The sequence below is a fragment of the Gouania willdenowi genome, chromosome 10 (assembly GCF_900634775.1).
Source record: "Gouania willdenowi chromosome 10, fGouWil2.1, whole genome shotgun sequence".
Lineage (NCBI taxonomy): Eukaryota > Metazoa > Chordata > Actinopteri > Blenniiformes > Gobiesocidae > Gouania > Gouania willdenowi.
In genome coordinates, this window is record NC_041053.1 from 22,160,359 (window position 1) to 22,178,822 (window position 18,464).

At 39.9% G+C, this 18,464-nt stretch overlaps 1 protein-coding gene across 1 annotated transcript in view; it reads left to right on the forward strand.

Annotated features, from left to right (window-relative positions):
• Positions 1-18,464, forward strand: part of unc5a (unc-5 netrin receptor A) — a 166,417-nt gene that overhangs the window by 126,501 nt on the left and 21,452 nt on the right. Inside the window, exons 6-7 of the mRNA XM_028459108.1 lie at positions 2,936-3,103; positions 11,967-12,131. Coding sequence (XP_028314909.1) covers positions 2,936-3,103; positions 11,967-12,131 — 333 coding nt within the window. The remainder of the gene's footprint in view (positions 1-2,935; positions 3,104-11,966; positions 12,132-18,464) is intronic.

An 18,464-nucleotide genomic window follows, 5' to 3' on the forward strand; every position in this document is an offset into this window, starting at 1 on the left:
TCCTGACTAAAACTGTGCACACACAAAGCAATATGAAGCCCAGGCCATCCACAGTTAGTAAGTCAACCCCTGAGTTGATCATACACCTTTAGAGGACATGCACTGCAAACATTACAGCTAGCAGAGGCAATGTTGTTATTCATTCAGATGTTAACCACGTTTCTCCACCTATAGAAAGTTGTGACTTGTTCTGATCCACAGGATAAGTGCTTGATTGACTCGAGGGACATTAAAAAGTGTTTAAATTGTTGTCAAATTAGCCTAAATACTGAGCTATCTAGCTCTGGATGTGCAAGGCACCCTTTTATAGTTATTGGAAGACTACTCTGAAACATTTAGCGTTTACAGATACGTTTGCTTGATACAAGACGTCAGTAGTCTAGTATAAAAGTCCTTGTTTTAATTAGTAATTTATGTAAGTTTAAATCTATTTTTTTATTTTACTCTTCTTGTGCAAACTATTTTGCATGAGGAAATTATATTTGCTTTATTTAAATTGAATGCAAGTGTTGTTAAAATATTCTTGCAAGGACATGCCCAGTACAAACAAGAAGTTGTCAGACCATCTTTTCTTTATACCAGATAAAACACCAGCTTTACCTAAAGGTAAATCTTTATCAGTAACGCATAAAGAAGTCATAACAATGAGTTTCTCATTCTGTGGAGTGAGCGTTTGCCAAACTTTTTAATGACTACAATTTCTGACTGATCTGTGTCTGCACTGATGTCAGGTGTTGATCAGTTTATAGACACTTCTCCATTTAAACACATTGTTCACCCAAATTTGTTCAACGGTGGGAGTCCGTATAGCCTACTGAGTGCAGGAGCTTACATCGCTACTTTCCAAAAACATCTATAAGGCTATATAAGTTGTAGTTAATAAGTTGGACTTTTAGTTTTTGTTTAACCCAAAGTAAGTAAAGGTTTTACATAAAAATACTGAATGGTTCATCATGAATATACAATGTACTTAAAGAGACAAAAGAGTGTCGACTAGACATTTGGGTGCTTGTGAAGTTCTCATGTTTACTATTTTGCAGTAGTTTTTAAAGTCACATTTTTGATTTGACATTTTTATTTGCTGCGGGAAAAATGAATGCAAGTTAGCAAAGTGCATCCTACTGTTCCCTGCTAGTTGTTTCAGCTGGCCGTAGCAATTCATAATAACTGCTACTTTTCAAAAGCAGTTCAACAGGGGGCCAGAGATGTATTTTAACGAGGCCTAGCTGGTGTGACTGCACTCTGCGCTAAGAAGTAATCAGAGGCCAAGATGCCTGGCAATTTACCTCGCCATGGCGGGCAATCAATCGCATGGAGAGGGCAAGGAAGTGATTCAGCCACGACGAGCACAGCAGAGAGTCAGGTGGAAATTAGGAAGAAAGGATGTTCAGAGAAGGAACGGCAGACCTTTTCGAAGCAATAAATCAGGAATGTCCGTGTCCTGTGAGCTGAGGGAAACAGTAGATACAGGAAGTGAAGCAGCATGATTTGATGTAATTACCTGCCATGATTGAGAGATTTAGCAGCAATTGTGAGACAATAGACATGTAACGGTGGGAGGAAAGCCAGTCTAACAGCATGTGGTGGAAAGAATAGAAATTGGAAGTTTCTAACCTGTTTAAATTTCCAACTTCCAACACGGAGAGCATGAAAGATCAGTCATTGGTGCTCTTCATAATTTAGAAAAAGCTGAAGGTCGAAGAATGGCTTGAAATGATATGTTATTACATTCTGAATCAGTGGAATGCTTTTAAAATAGGCATTTTATTGTAGGTTTGACAATACACTTTTGCTTTGAAATTGAATGCTGGCTTTTTTGCCTCATACTTACATAATACAGTCTATTTGCAATACCTTGTGCAGGGTTGGGGTGAATTACATTAACGTCTTCAAGTTTCCATGTTCTATTACAACTCAGTTATGAAACATTTTTTTCAAACTAAAATTACAATTATTATTTTTCCCCTTAAAGTAAATTACAGTTACGATCTCATTTACTAAAGTCAAACGACAACTGATAAATCCTATAATTTGTTTTTCATCTATTGGTTACGTTGTTAGGCACCTTTTTTCTGAAAATATAGACATTAATAGCTAATAGCCATCAAGGGCTAACCCATTAAAGCCCTTGATTTATTTATTTATTTTTAAATGGTAAAATAATCCTCAAGATTCACTGACAGGTAAACTTTATATGAAGCATGTTTTAATATTCATTAACTACATATATGTAAGCCAGAGAACTGTAACACCATAGAACTGTTACCGCCACTAAGTGTTAATGAATTAATTTTGTAAAGTATCTATGCTATATGATATATCAATATAAAATCCAATGCATTATTATTATTATTATTATTATTATTATTATTATTATTATTATTATTATTATTATTATTATTAACATGGTTCCAAAGTTTTGCATTTAAGTCAATTGTAATTGACAATTTTCATATTATTTCCATGCCAATTACAAAGTCAAAATATCTGAACTCAATTACAACTCAGTTATAGATAGAACAGCAGTATAATTTTTTCAATTATAATTATGTCCTAATAGTAGTAATTCAATTCAGTATATATATAGATAAATATATATATATAATTGATCCCCATTCTGACCTTTTGTAGGGTTTTGTATTTAAAGTGATGGTGACAAGTATTTTTGTCAATGACATTTATATACAGTATTTATATATATATATATATATATATATATTTTTTTTTTTCTTTCTTTTACGGTTTTTCTTCTACTGACATGTGAGGAGCAGCACATGCTCCTCACATTGCAGAACCAAACAAAAGGTGATCAGGAATATTGTAGCACCTCTATTTCTTAGTGCACATCGGGTAAACCTGGCTGCTCATTCCTTCCAAATTTCCCCCTACACCTCACCCTTTTCATATTTCTTTTTCCCCGTTACTGGTCTGACAGTCAACGGCGGCTGGTCCACGTGGACCACCTGGTCATCCTGCAGTGCTGTATGTGGGCGTGGCTGGCAGAAGAGGAGTCGGAGCTGCACCAACCCCACGCCACTGAATGGAGGCACATCGTGTGAGGGGCAGAACGTCCAGAAAAGTGCCTGCGTGGCCACCTGTCCAGGTAACTCTCAGGCAACCCTGTTTGTCCTGTGGTGCTTGGCTTTTTGTGTGGCTTCTTTTTGCATTTATTTGCCTCTAGAAGTCATCAATTCATCTTTGTTTTGGCTTTTCCTCCAGCCTTTACTCAGATTTAAGACTTCTGTTGCTTTGTGCGATTGCACCGCTTACACAGCAGTGTCTCTGCGTAGTAGTGCTTCCTGTAAAGCTTTACCCTGAAAATGATATATTAACTTCACACCAGATTCACCTATCTCTTTTTCTGTTTGAGCGCAAACCCTTTTATTTCACAGCATTGCCTGCTTTTAGGAGACAATGTCATAGTAGTGTATTGTATCATACCAGCTAGTACATTTATCATCTGCCGCTCAAGCTATGTAGTAAACATGGCTCGTAAAAATCTGAAATATGGAGCAGTCTGTGCCATGTTTACCTATGGGACGTTTGGGGCATTTCATTTGCCAGCTCTGTCCTCTCTTGCAGTAGTGCTGGAGAGGTAGAGAGTGTCCTGCCTGATAGTGTGCAACACATATTGATCCATTGTAGCCTGAGATGGAAGTCAAGCTGCTTCATTTGCAGTCCTGCATTACCCCCCTGACAGAGGGGGAGATATCAAGGGGAGGAGCAGGAGGTGTAAGGTGAAAGCAGGGGATAGACAGATGGAATCAGATACAGTGTGAGGACGGCAGGAACAAAGCAGAGACATGGAGAGAGTTGGAGTTTGTATGCATGCGTGTGTGTGTGTGTGTGTGTGTGTGTGTGAGAGAGAGACAGACATCTGAGATAGAAACGGAGAATGGTGTGTACAAGCGATGGTGTGCAGAGCTAATCAGAAAAGGGGCGCTGCAGCCATGCTGACTGCAGGACAAACCTCCACCATAGACAAATTACAAAGCTCGAAATACAAAACCGCCAACAGTGGCTGCTCCTCCATGGCTAAAACAGAGGTTATCTTCCTCTGTGAATCGGGGGGTGTTGTGTTACGCATCTCCCATGTAAAGACATCAGTAGATGTGAACCAGTGTAACATGGCCCACTGGAATACAGCAGACCAGCGTGAGCAAGACAGGAAATACAAATGTCTGACAGGATGTCAGGAATGTGGACAGATTTCAAAATATTGAAGCTTGGGTAACTTATGTTCAGGGATGCATGGTTTCCCTTTAGACCAAAGCAGGATACTGACCATCAAGAGCTCCTGCTTCTCATCTGGAATTTAAAGCTTATGGAATAAGACATAAGTTGATCTATTTTACTTTAAGCTGCTGGACACGCTCATTTTTTTATTTATTTTTTTATCAGATAAAGACATAGGCCCTCATTTATCAACCGTTCGTACATTCAGATCTGAGCGTATGACGTGGGTTCGACCAAATTCACGCAAATGTCAGTATTAATCAATTTTGGCGTGATTGTACGCTACGATCAGATCTCACGTCTGGTCTGACCTCGTGTACACAAATCTGAGTGTGTGGATTTGTGCAGCAGCACAGCAAAATCTGACTGAGTCTGAAAATAAAGTATTAAACAAGCCTCAGCTGTCACTTAAGCACGGGCTCGCGCTTGCCAGCCTGACTCATGTAAATGTAAAGAATTGTCTTGATCAAATAGCAGAGATTTACACTTTTAGGCTGTGGATGAGTAACATTTCATTTAAACCATAATTTGCAGTTATTGAGAATTTAATTCAAACCTCAGCCTGAGTTAATTCCAACACGGAAATGATGTTCACTGCCTCCGTTATTCTCTTCCACAGGGCGTTTAAAATGAGCTCCTTAAATTGCAGTTTTTACACTGCCAAAAAAGAGCATCTTTGTTTTTCTTCACCTCAGCTGTGAGGATGCTGAGGTGAAGAAAACCAGGAATATTTGAGGGCGTAACATGTTACTGACTATCGAATTCAGTTCCCGCATTTATCCACCCAACAATTTGTACGCTGTGATTGGCCAGATATGATTGTTTCATTCATATCTGGTCCTGTCATACGACACAATGTCCACTAAGATTTGTACCTGTTTTCATGCCAGGTTGATAAATGAGTGCCATAGTGTAGGCTTCCTAGATCAATAAATCAAGGATCATTTGTCCAAAAAAAGATATTAATTGTTTGTTTGGAGCTTCACGGTTTATTAACATTGTCAGAAAAATTTTGTGCATTGCATTGTGGGATGTGGAGTCGCAAAGACGGGTACATGCATGTGTTTCTCATATTATTCTGATATCACGGGGAATACCAGGAACAAACTAGAACAGCGAACAACAAATCACTGTCCTCTGTCTGAAACACAAGAAGGAAAAACACTTCTATGCATTTGTTTATGGGACTCCACATCCCACAATGCATTGCACAAATATGTCTACAAACGGAGTGTGAGGCCTATACAATGGATTTAACTGATAAAAATGTTTTGGTCCTACAGGCTTAAACGTTCAGTAGCAATGTGTTCACACATTCAAGTCAATGTGTTGTTGTTTTTCTCGCTCTAATCAACCTTAGTAGCACAGACGGGCCCAGCCTTCTGCCCATACAGAGGCTCCCTCAGGGGCCAAAGTCCTGCACACCTGAGCCAGGAAGATATTAAGCTGTTGCTTATAATCACAAGTGCCACACAGAGCCTTGTATTATCTCAGACTCGTGTTAGAAGTCACCCAATTCACACGCAGCCAAGGGATGATGATGACCCATGCTTATGAATCTTTACTTTGATTCATTAAAAAGATGATTAACCCATGTTGAAATCACCAGCTTGGATGCATGAGTAGACTCTCAGAAGAGTCACATTGCGTGGTAACAGCCAGGCTTTCACAGAGAGCATTTGATAACAACTTTAATTATAACTGTGGTTATCCCCTCAGCAGGTTGAGATGGTGATTTCAGTCCATTTCAGAAGAAAATGGCTCAAGGAGAATACATTACATGGGCAGTTGTGTTGCTCAAGATAGACATCATGTTATTTATTTAGACACGTCTGACATTTGAATGCAGAAGTATTTTTTCTCCTTAAGGCTGCCTTTGTTCCCGAGTTGCTTTTTTGAAATTGCATGATTTAATGCTGGTCATGTCTCAACACTTCATTAATTATCTAGACTTAGACTCTTTGTTGATTATTAGCTCTCTGGTGCAATGTCTGCGCTGGGTATTTGAGACGGGTTGTAGGGAATGTAATTGTAGTAGTTGTTGTGTAGCTTGGAGTCAGTTTTGTTTTAAACTTATTGATAACCTATCTTATTTTGTGTTCATCCTTGAGGAATAAGGTACGCTATCAGCTGGAGTTTGGATCCAACACATGCAAAGGCAGTAACGTATATCTGCATTGCCCTTCTGAGTTTTTATGTACTTCTTGTTTATGAGCCAATGGCCATTTTTTTTTTTATCCCATTTCTAAAATGTTGCACAATTCTTAAACAATAGCACAATCTCAGGAATATTTCCCACCACATACATTACATGATAGTGTTTTTTTAAGCAGACCTTGGCAGCCTGTTCAATAACAAAAGTCTGTTTGCAATCCCTCCTGTATCTAAACATGAGCTCCTAGACACCAAGATGCTGTGAAGCGAGATAGGCTTGTTTTTTAGGTCTGCAAAGGGTCTGAAATGAGTTGGTGGAAGACTGTGTGGTAGATCACATGGGCCCCATTCTGAGAGAGAACCAAGGAACGGAGGAGGAGGAGGAGGGGGAGGAGGAGGCTAAGCCTGAAGCTTGGAGAGGAACAGATCAACAAACGAGACACTCAGTAGCCAATCTATGCAGGAGCTTATCTCCATCTCTCTTTCCTACCTCTGCTGTCTCTTGTCCTCATCCCCCATCTCCATCTCCTATCCGACTATCCCACCGGATTCTGCACTTCATCCCTCAGCCATCCATCCACACAGTGAGTTGCGGTCAGAGCCAATAGCTAAAATGTCAGCTCATGCCAACATTTAAAAAAAAAAAAAAAAAACAAACAGCACCTAAGCCAAAAGCAAACATATAGTCCCCACTTTTTGGAAGCAATGACTCTTCCTCCACTTACATGAGCTGAATTGTTTGCCGATATGTGTGGGAATACCCAACCTCCTGAAGAAATTTCAAACTTGTGTGCATTATTTAAACACAGACGTAATCCTTCAGGCTTGCCTGTGGAGCCATGAGAATTCAACCAGAGGAAAAATAAACAGACTTGAGGCTGGTGTCTTAGTGTGTACGCTCGCGTATGTTTGTGCACGCATGTGTGGTAGCAGGCACGCAGACGTCTGGTTTGCTCTGTCAACAGGACTAAAATACTAACTCTGGTATCAAGTCAAGGGCAAAGTCAGCAATAAATGTCAACGTAGTAATATGCACACGCCTTACGATGTATAGAATTTACAGTAATCCCAAGCCCATGGTGCGACACACAAACATTTTGGAGAAAATACAAAGTATCAACGTTAAAACAATGAAGTGAGTTGGCAGGAGGGACAGCTTATGTTTTGGCCTTGAATCTTCTGTTCAAAATAGGATCATATAAAACAGAAAATGAAAGATTGGTTTTTATTTCAAAATTCAAAAATTAAGATTGACATTCAAGACATTTTTCTTTATAAGGGTCGAGAAAGAACAAAACGTATATTGTATGACTGGAAGTTGCCTTTTTTTTTTTGGGGGGGGGTTGCTTTTGAGGACAGTGCTGTGTAGTGGAGAGAGAGAATTTTGTTGCTGCCGTATAACAGACGTTGATGATGGACATGGATCAGTACCTTGTTTTTGGAAACAATAAAAGAGTGTGTCTCAAGGAAAAGACATGATGGCAGAAAAACCCACTTTGGTGTTCTATGTGTGCAGAGATGACAAACCTTGTTTTGCCATGTCTAAAATCACCTCGAGTTACAATTCCAAAGACATTTTAGCCTGGGCAAGGGAAACCACAGGTAGAACTCATACTTTGGCTCTCTTGCCAGAAACACAGTACCGTTCTCTTACTGGATCTTACTTTGAAAGCGTCAACTTCTGGACGCACCTGAAAACGTGTGTAGTTGTTTGTTTGTTTGTTTGTTTGTTTGTTTCTGTCTTCTAACATGTCATTTTTTTGTTTTTAAATGTAGGAATTGAAAATGAAACAGATTTAAAAGTTTATCCCTTCTCGTCCCTGATAAAAAAAATTTTTAAAAAATGCTGTGAATTTCACTTTAAAATAAAAATCAAATAATAACGCTTATATCTCATATATTTTTCTGATCTGAAAATCCAATGGCCAAAACATACACAGGAGTAATAGTTGTATTACTATTGATGTGTTATATGGTTAAACTGAAGACTCCTGAGTTCAAACCGGATTATTGAGCCTTAAAAACACTAGTTAATGTAGTAAAGACCTGATGAAAGTCTGTAAGTCATTGGTATTGTTCAAATATTTAAATACTGACTTCATAACAATCAAGACAAAAATGTCATGCATTGATTAGTCTTTTTATTGGGTCTCTCAGATTGACAAGTTTATGGTTGGTGCTTAATACATTTTTAGTTACATTTGTATTAAAACTGAAAATACTCAATAAGAAGGCATGTTTTTCATTTGCTATGATTAGGAGCAGCCACTTGCACACGTGTTTTGATGGCGGCAGCAGAGGGGTGGCCTGCTGATCCCTGTGGTACACGTCAACCTCCTCATGTTCCCCTCAAGGACAAAGAAACCGTAGGTGTTCGATGGTCTTGGATTGGGCACATCAGCAGCCATTGCAATTTTGCAGAGAAAAGCCTCAAACTAGCCCTCCTACTGGCCTGTAAAGAATAGTTGGATTCTTTTTGCCTCTCCCCCTAGCAACATGTCCAAATGGGAGCTTGCCACTGGGTTATTGTATTACTGTCGCTCCTCAGAGACCTGCCTGACCTGAAACCTGTGGTGCGCTATGATTGAAAATCAGCTGTGGGGCCTGTTGCAAGAGTACTAACAATCTCCTTGTGGAGATTTGATAAGGAAAACTTTTGGCTGTGGAGGCCAATTTTCTAATGTAGACTCAGACAAAACAGAGTCAAAGCATGTCGTTCTCGCTTCACTGCGTTAATTGTTGGAGCTTAATATAGTTTAAGGAGCCAACAGAGAGCTGCTTTTGCACAAGCATTCAGTCAGTGCCAAGCAGCAGGACATCAAGGACTGCTTATGCATTTTCGTCTTTCTTTGATTCTCCTCAGCCTTGGGTCGCAGAGCTTATACCTCATCCGCATTCTCCTCAGCATCCCTTTGTTTTTACACCAATCTGCCTTTTCCAAAGTGCCATTTGCATGGACATTAGTTTTGCTTTGTGGGGGGTGGGGAGTCATCAGGGCTGATGTTGATCACTCTATTCCAGGGTGGGGGTAGATAAACAGGGGTGACATAATAACGCCATTCACTCACTCTCATTTGCCTGCCCACTGGCCTAAGGATGGGTCTACTCAATGCCAGACAAGGACAATTATCTGATTGGTTCTATTCTCTGCCAAATAAATCTGCAAAATGGCCTGAGCTGTGTCAGCATCCGGACACACGCAAATAATCTCACACTCCTTAGGGAAAACATGGAAAAGCCTATATGAGCGTGGTTTTATTTATACATCTGTTCAATTGGCCTTTGCGTGTGATTTTCAACGAGAGCGTTAGCTTTAAATCAACATAAAAACCCTTTACTCAGTGCAGTTATGCAACCAAGGGTCAGAAAGATCGTCTCGTTTATGGTCCTCTTGTGGACCGTTGTAGGTCAGCTCTGCTCTCAGGGGGTCATGGGTTTTGCTCTCTTTATTGCAAGGATTCATGAGCACAAAAGTTTCCTTACCCTCAGGTTAGTCAGAGGAACGGTTCCTCCTGTCACAAAGATGTCTGTCCACCTTGTGTGTGTGTGTGAGGAGGAGCTAAATCCCACCTGATCTCCGTAACCTTACATTTGGGAAAGAGAGAGAGAGAGAGATGGAGTGAGACAGTGCCGTGTGTGTTTTTCCCTCCCATGAGAGCTCATTAGGGCTCTTTTCCCCATTAGCCCCATGGTAACCTTCCCCAGGCCAGCTACTGTGTCATTTCCAATCTTACTGAGAGACACCACCTCCACCAGCCATGAAGCCAAATTACCCCCACCTTTGCAAAGTGGCTTTCTTTTCTGTGTGTGGCTATGCTGCTAATACTTCTTACATCCAGGCATGTTTATGACTATTATGGGCCATTTCTATTTGTTTCATTTTGCCTGTGCAGAAGATGGGATGTTTGAAGTTACCGGTACATTTTAGCTGAAGGTGTTACACTCAGCTTTTTTTTTTTTTTTTTTTGCTATTCTGATTGTTTTACATTCACTTTCCAAAACATTCATTTTTAACTTGATTCAAAATTATTTCAATATGTCTGTGTATTTATTTCTCACTGGGCATTAAATAAGTATATTTTAAAGTGGTTAAATACTTTTCCTTTAGAATTCAGTTGTTCTTGAATTTTGTTCCTCCCTCCCAAACCCTCTGTGTTTTTCAACCTTATGCATATTAACAGGATGTATTGGGTGGGGACAATTATGTTGTACCATTTACCATTATTTATATATGGTAGGGGGCGTCCCGATCAGATATTGATATCTGAAATCAGTCTGATATCACCAAAAACGAATCTGATTCAAACAGTCCATATTAAAGTATTCTGAATCTGAATCTGAATCATTCCAGACTCCGTTCCAGCATTTCCATCCAGCAGCTGACGTAACTAAATACTGACAGTTAAAAATAACTAAAGTGAACTTGAATTGTTATTTCACGCTTTAAAAATATTATTTGTTTTTCTTGGTTTTTAGGTTATTTTTCAGGGTCTTCAAATTAATTTTGTCGTTCATCCTATTCAATTGAAAAATATTTGTATATTTAAGTTAAACGGTTATTTTGCTTTTTTTTTGTTTTTTTTAAGATTTATTGATGTTATATTTTTGGGTCTTTTAATTTATTTCTAATTATTCTATTCAGTTGTAGTATATTCTTATGGTTAAAATTAATCATTTAAGGTTAAAATATGTGTATGATTTGTCAATAATAAATGGGTCAGTTTTTGACATACCTACTGTTACTGACTGTTGTTCTTTGTTTGAGTAATATCACTTGGTAAAACCTAACATTCCACTCTAAAAAAAATAAGCAATAAAGGTAAATGCGATTCATGCAGATTTTTGGATCGGATTCAAAACCCCTAATACATGCCTAAAAAAAAATTAGCAATAATACTGAGCCCCATTTTATTAGTCACGTATTCTCTGTCCTAAACAGAGACACCTATTGGAAAGACATCCACGTGTAAAACATTATGTCTGAACTATCTGACACTAATGATGTTTTACTGTATGAACATTGTCTTCCCTTTAATTGTTACCCTGCAAAATGATCTGCCACAGTGTTGAGTTAGTCACGTGTCCTGTGCCTCCTACAGCTGGGCCCAGCAGACCACAGCAGCCTCTACACATACAGTGGGGTTTAGTTTGGTTGCATCTCATTTTCATGTTTAAACCAAACAAAGCTGGGTAGAGCCCATGTGGCTCCCCTCAGCAGTTTTACGGGCTTGTTGTCCCTGTGCAGCTGTTGGATTTGAGTCTCTGCTGGTGGATTTGCATGCCTTTGTACATGCTAGGTTTTCCTTACAGGTTTCAATTTATGAGCATGCACATTTGCACAGGATAGCGACAGTGTTTTCCTTTAGTTGTCCTCATCTTACATGCAAATCAAACACTCGTTTTACACTGCTATTGAAGTTGAAGCTCTTCTCTAGTAGCTGTTTGGGAAATAAAGTGAGTGTCTTTGTTTTAAGTAAATCAATCTTAGGTTTTTGCTGATGTTGGGTGTTTCACTCATTAACAGTTGTTTGTTTCTTTCTCTCTTGCTTGTGTGCGTGTGTGTGTGTGTGTTCTAGTTGATGGTGGCTGGAGTGAGTGGAGCAAGTGGTCAGCATGCGGCGCAGATTGTTCGATGTGGAGGAGCAGGGATTGTACCCAACCATCACCTGGCACTGGGGGCAAGGAATGCCAGGGGCTCGACCTCCAATCTCTCAACTGTACCAGTGAGCAGTGCCCACAGAGTGAGTTTCCCACTAAACACATTCTATAAAAAAGCCGTTAACCATTCAGCTCAGGGGTAGGGTACAAATAAAGCTCATGTTTTACACTTTTGAGCTGTAAGATCAGTGCTCAGTAAAATTGCTACATCTCCTTTTAACAGAGCCGGAGCAGAATTTAAACTAAATTAAATGTGGAGGAAAAAAAAACTGTATTTAAAAGCTTTACAGAGAAAACACATAACCGAAAAAAAAAAAAAAAAAACCTGGCACTCAAGGCTGAAGTGAAAAACCACACTCCAAAACCATTAAAATAAATCAAACACAAAAACAAAGTCTACCAAAAAAAAAAAAGCACAAACAAAAGTGTCCTGCATTCGAACCAGTTAATCGTTAAAAAGTGATGGGCTGAAAGAGATGGAAGAGAAAAACACTTTCACATCATTTCTTTTGAATTTGAAAACCTCTAGATTTTGACATGCCTTTTTTTGTTTCTTCAAATCAAATAAACATTTTAAGCCTCTTGATGGCATTAACGTCTTAGATTCAATGCAGTGTTCACCTTCAAGATGTTTATCTCACCAGACTTGTATGGAACAAAGGTTCATCTGTTGCTCATCCACACCGTGACCTTTTTATTTAGGCTTTCCTAATTACAACTGATACAACATTCACCAATAAGATAACACGTCTCCATCACGTGGGTTAGTGCTTAGTTGCTCTCTGAACCAGTAATAGAGCTGAGAATTAGAAACATCTTTCCTGTGAGTAAAATACCTCCCGATGGTGACAGTCAGTGTATATTTATGTGAAGAATGGCATGGCACGAATGTTTGTGTCCGCTGTATGTAGACAATTTATTAGTAGTAGCTCACTACTGAGTTTGTTGTCCCTTACCATGAATAGAGTCTCATACTGTGATGCCACTCTCTTGTGTGTCATTAATAGGGCATGTGCATACTGTCAGGATCAGAAGCCACAAAGATTGTACAGCACGAGCCGGCGGCTTAGTGGAAAGTGGCACCGCATGCTTGACTGCAGACCAGATGGACATGAAGGCAGTGCTCTGTCACTCCCTGCAGATATCAAAGACAGAGAGATATCGCAGCTTTTCATTCAGAGACAATAGCTCTCAGGGTGTCAGCTCAAATAGAACATGTTATAAATAGGGTGCACGTTGGCTGATCTGTTTTGAAAATACCGATTCATAATGGGGATTCAGTTTACATGGGCCAGTGAATTAATAAACTCAATTATGTATATTGCACTGACTGATGTGATGAAATGGGCCAATCCGTGCAGTGGGGTGGAGGGACTTTTTGCCCAGCGTCTACTGAGAAGTACAGTATAGGATTGTTGGGTTGTGCGTACTTGCTCCACACCAGTTGTTCCCAAACTTGTTTTTGCTCAAGTACACCCATTTTCTTATTTCTGAATCCAAGTAAAAAAATTCAGAATAATGTTAAAAAAAAAAAAAAAAAAAAACATCTATAGAACATAATGATGGAATGAATGAGTGATAATACACATTTTAAAGAATCTAACTTTGCAAATAGGTAGTATTTAGTGCCTCCTGAATGTGTTTTTATCATTTCCTGCCAGTCATCTCCCACCTGGTGTGGGATCAAGGCTGACCCTTGTATTTTTAGTTCATGTTCTAATAAAGATCACTTTCATGGTCATTTATTATGATTATTATTTTTAACTAAAAATACATGTTTTCAAATCCCCATATTTTTCATATATCTCTCTCTCCCCTGAAGTGCCATTGCGTACCCCCATTTGAGAAACACTGCTCTACACCAGTGGTTCCCAAACCTTTCCTGCTACTCCCCCCTTTAAAGAATGCAAAACACTCAGGGCACCCCCATTTCAACAATTGTATTTATTTATATTTAAATAGGTAAAAAAAAAAAAAAGTGTTGCCTTTTTTTAAAAAAAACAAAAAACAAAATGTCTTCTTCAAATTTCAGAAAAAGAACCTAAAATATGCAATCCAATATTTTAGAAAAGCAACAAAGCTCTTTATTAATAAGGTGCAAAGACAAAAAACATGTTTTTATTTTTCATGCTCAAGGTTTAGCAAGGTCATTTTAGCGCCCCCCCCCTGTCATGACGTCACACCGCTGTGTTTGGGAATCACTGCTCTGCGCAATTTGTGCCCGTATGTTTGACTGATGGCTGAGTTTTCCTGATGCAGTGAACCAGTGATCTCCCCCCGGCCCATCATCAAAGGTCAGAGGCTCCTCCTAAGAGAGACAAGAATTATACACAAGGATGCCAGTCATTGTTTCTTGCACACACGCGCACACACTCACGCACACTGACAGTCATTTGGTATTTACACTGACATTGCAGAGCAGAGCACTGGTCTCTGAAGAATTCATGTCCCAATCTGTTCCCAGCAGATGCGTTTCCACTGACAATTGCTGTGTGAAGTATTGTAATAAGCAAAATAGCTGGATGGTTTTGGCTTGTCAGCAACTCCCATACTTCAACCATGTCTGTAGGCCATTAGCCGAGATGGAAAACTTCCCCAAGAAACTAAAGACACCGTTCTCTTTCCTTCCTGTGTAATTGAATAAAACAACTGCAGAGCCAGCCAAAGTTACTCTGCAGAACTGACATCTTCTGTTGGAGGACCTCCCAAACACTGAAACTAAACTAATCTCCCTCATTAAGCCAGACTTGACATACTTTACATTAGGTTATTGCTTTGGGTATTGCATGGATGATCCTTTTGCTGTACCGAGCTTTGTGTTACGCCTCTAAAATAGACAGCTTTGACCCAAGCGTTATCATTTTTATAAAACCAAACAAAGCTTTGAAAAATCTATGCAAAGCTGTAATAAACATGCTGGCTGCATGCCAGAGCCAGAATGGCAGGCAGGTGTTAGAGGGCACAGAAAGGATAGTTAGGAAAATATTCTCAGGCACAGGAAATTAGGACAACATAAAAACAATTATTTGGGTTAACGATCGTAATGAAGGTAATTATCGTAATCTGCCCCGGCATCTCATTTTAGGGGTGTCACAAGTGATTGTGCCAACACCGTCAAACTGTTAATTTCTATTTAGTCGCTCTTTATAAGAGGATAACTTGGCAGCGGTCACTGATGTGTTTGTTGTGGGGCTCTGTGTCTAGCAGGGTCACTGTGTTGTGTGAAAAATGGCTGAGAATTATTTTGGGCCATATTTCACCAGGACCTGCTGAGGGATGGGACGAATGTATTGTGAAGATAGTAATGGTCACGTTCACTTTGAGAGTTTTAGTAGCCATATTTCCATGACCTTAAGAACTCTGGTGTTATTCATCTTTGGGGGAGTGACTGGGATTGGCCATGGGATGAAATATATTCTCAGGTGTCATGATGAATGCTCAGAGAAGAGGTGCAGGAGGCCCCCAAAGCTCTTATTTATCGATGCAGGGGAGAATGGAGCAAGCAGAGAAAACTTCAAGTGTACTATCAAGTGTGGACATTGTGCTGACTGTCAATAAAGCAAGAGTCCAAACATTTTGAGCAGATACATCTCCTCAAAGAAAATACATTTGGATATACTTCATCTTAAATCAAAAAGTGATCTCTAACCTGGCAGCCCTGAAGCAAGTCTGAAGTATTGTCCTGAGAGCTATGGGAGGAGGTAGCAAACACAGATTGGCCCAAGGTAAACTCCAAAAAAAACTCACTTCATCACATCCACGGATTATCCGCGGGCGAGTGTCAATCATGCCGAGAGGTCACATACACAAATAGAATCAAAAGTTCTTGGCCTGCAAAGCAGTGAACTGGAAATGAACGATTGAGGAAAGAGGAAGGAGTGGAGTGTGAAGCAGGTGAAAGAGAGATAGATAAGCATGTTAGAGAGGCACCAAAGTAAATCCCATGCAATTATGAAAACTGATTAGCTTTGTAATTTAAAGTGATGAATGTCCTTTCATTTTTTTGGCTGTCATTCTGAAAATCAATGAGCATGAGGCTAGAGGACCTCAGAGAAGTTTCCAAGAAGGGCTCTGTGGTGCACATTGTGATCGTTTTGCGGTGATGCCCTGTTGTTTAGATGAAATTCTGATGCTCTGATAAGCTACCAGAGATTGATCCCATAATAGAGGAAGAGAAGGACAAAGGGAGTAGAAAGTAGAGCGAGATTGTCTGATTGACTGACTTTATTGTCCCGCTGAAAGAAAGAAAGAAGAGGAAGAGCACAGATACCAGGTCTTTGCATCTGAGTGGGTTGTCTTTGGAGTGCCCTTAGAAAGTAAACAGTCCCTGGCCAATCTAGGTTGATGTTTATCCAATAAGAACCCTGTCCATCGTCTTTCTTTACAGGTGTTATACTGACATTAGTTAGACTGTCAGTCTTTCGGCAGACAGCAAAGGTTCAATTATTAGTCCGTCATCTGCCCTTTGACTCGCCAAGACAATTGGATTTTAGAAGTTTAATGAGAGGTTCAGCCATAGCCTCTTCTTATCTTTTGGGAATCATTGTTATAGAGGGATGTTTAGTTCAGGCTACACGCCATAAGGGACTGTCACACTACCCTTAGTGGAAAAGGAAAGTCAGAAGAGAGGTCAAGGCAGATACAATGGACAGAAGAAGAGGTGAAGGAAGCGTGTGGGTTTCTCTAAAGAATGATTATGCCTTAAGTATGATCTGTGCATATGTTCGCTGTCGCTAATCTGCAGCCAGTCTTTTACAATTGATGAGATGTCAAAAGATCTCCTGCAAGAGCTGCTGTTATGGTTAGCTTCATACAATCCGCCTACTTAAAGTATCAGATTCTATTCAGATAATCATCCATTCGATAGATTCTGGCATATCTCTTGGGTCTTGGACTTGGGTGTGTCAGCCTGCTTTGTCCACAGAATAGATTTTTTTTCAGCACAAAGGGGAAAATGCAAGGACAAAGAGGTAAAGGCGAGTGAAGGCTGACAAAGAGAGACAGGTTTCTTTTTAAATAGCTTTCTGAATTAATTGTGCAAATTTCTTGCCACAGATTTACTCCACCAATTAAAACTTGAAGGTGTTTCCATGGCGAATTAGTCTTTTTGCCAAACGGTGGGTTTACACACTTGGTCAAAAATGATCAATATAGTGTAGAAATGTCCATTCGAACATGACAGTGCTTTATAGGTTTATTTTGAATATGATTTTGCTGAGCAGCTAATCCCCTGTGCTTTCAATAGCAGCTACATTCTGTCATCTGGCTCTTCATTTGTCCAACCTTCTTACATTTTTTGTATGTCGTCTTTCCTTCTCTTGCCCTTCTCTTTCATATTGTCAGCTCACCACGTAGCAGCCTGCAGCTCTAACCTTTGCTGTTGTTTCCCATCCCTCAAAACCGCGCTGCTCAACACGTCCCCTCCTTGACTGTGTTTGGTTGACAGCACTACGCCCCCATGGCTCCCCAGCACAATAGCCCTCAATAAAGGCCCCAGGAGCATCCTCCACCTCCACTACTGAATTCTCCCAGCTCTGGGAGACAGCCGTGGCAAATCCCATTCTCCTGATATACACACAGGCACTAAGAAGGAATACACACAAGAGCAAGTACACATTGATGTTTGCCTGGACTTAACTGTCATCTTCATACTTTACTTTTGGGAGATCGATGCTCCTGTGTTTTTGCGAGAAAGGCATTTCATAATAGGTGCTAGAATTTTATAAGCAAGTCCTTCATTTCCCCATCTCTTGTGGGGGTGTGATGTGCTTAGAGAAATAAGACGGGAAAGGGACACAACAGGCCTACTCAAATCATATACATCCAATGCAACAAGGTATCACTAAAAACCTGCTTCAGGATTACTTCTCACTCTCTAGCCCACACGTTTACAGTTGATGTTAATGAGATTCACAAATGACGAACCAAATTCATAGCCTGGAATCCATCCTAATCTCCTTGTATTATTCAATGTTTAATACAGGCGATTAGTGTGGAAGCCCTCACAAGGTGTTTGAGTTCTGGGGGGCTCAGTGGGACCGGACAAACACTCCAGAGTAACCAATCAAATGAAGAGCGTTCGTGATGACAATAGCAAGACAAGCGTGGATCTTTTTCCCTAAACGGAGCCGGCAGAGGAAAATGGCATGTAGTATGGTACAGACTTACGGTTTTAAAGCCTCCTGTTGTTGTGGTTTCAACAATATATCCAGGTATTTTAAAACGAAGCAGAGCGCAGCTCCGAATGTCTTCTCAGTGGCGGGCGCCATATTTGTTTTGACATTGCTTGGTGCAGGAGATATGACATTCTTTCTGTATGGCTCTGATTGGCTCGGTTTCTTTTGAACCAAGGAAGTGAGCAGAAACAGCAATATTACTACTCCCGCTTTCATACAAAAAGTAAGGAAGTGGGTGTG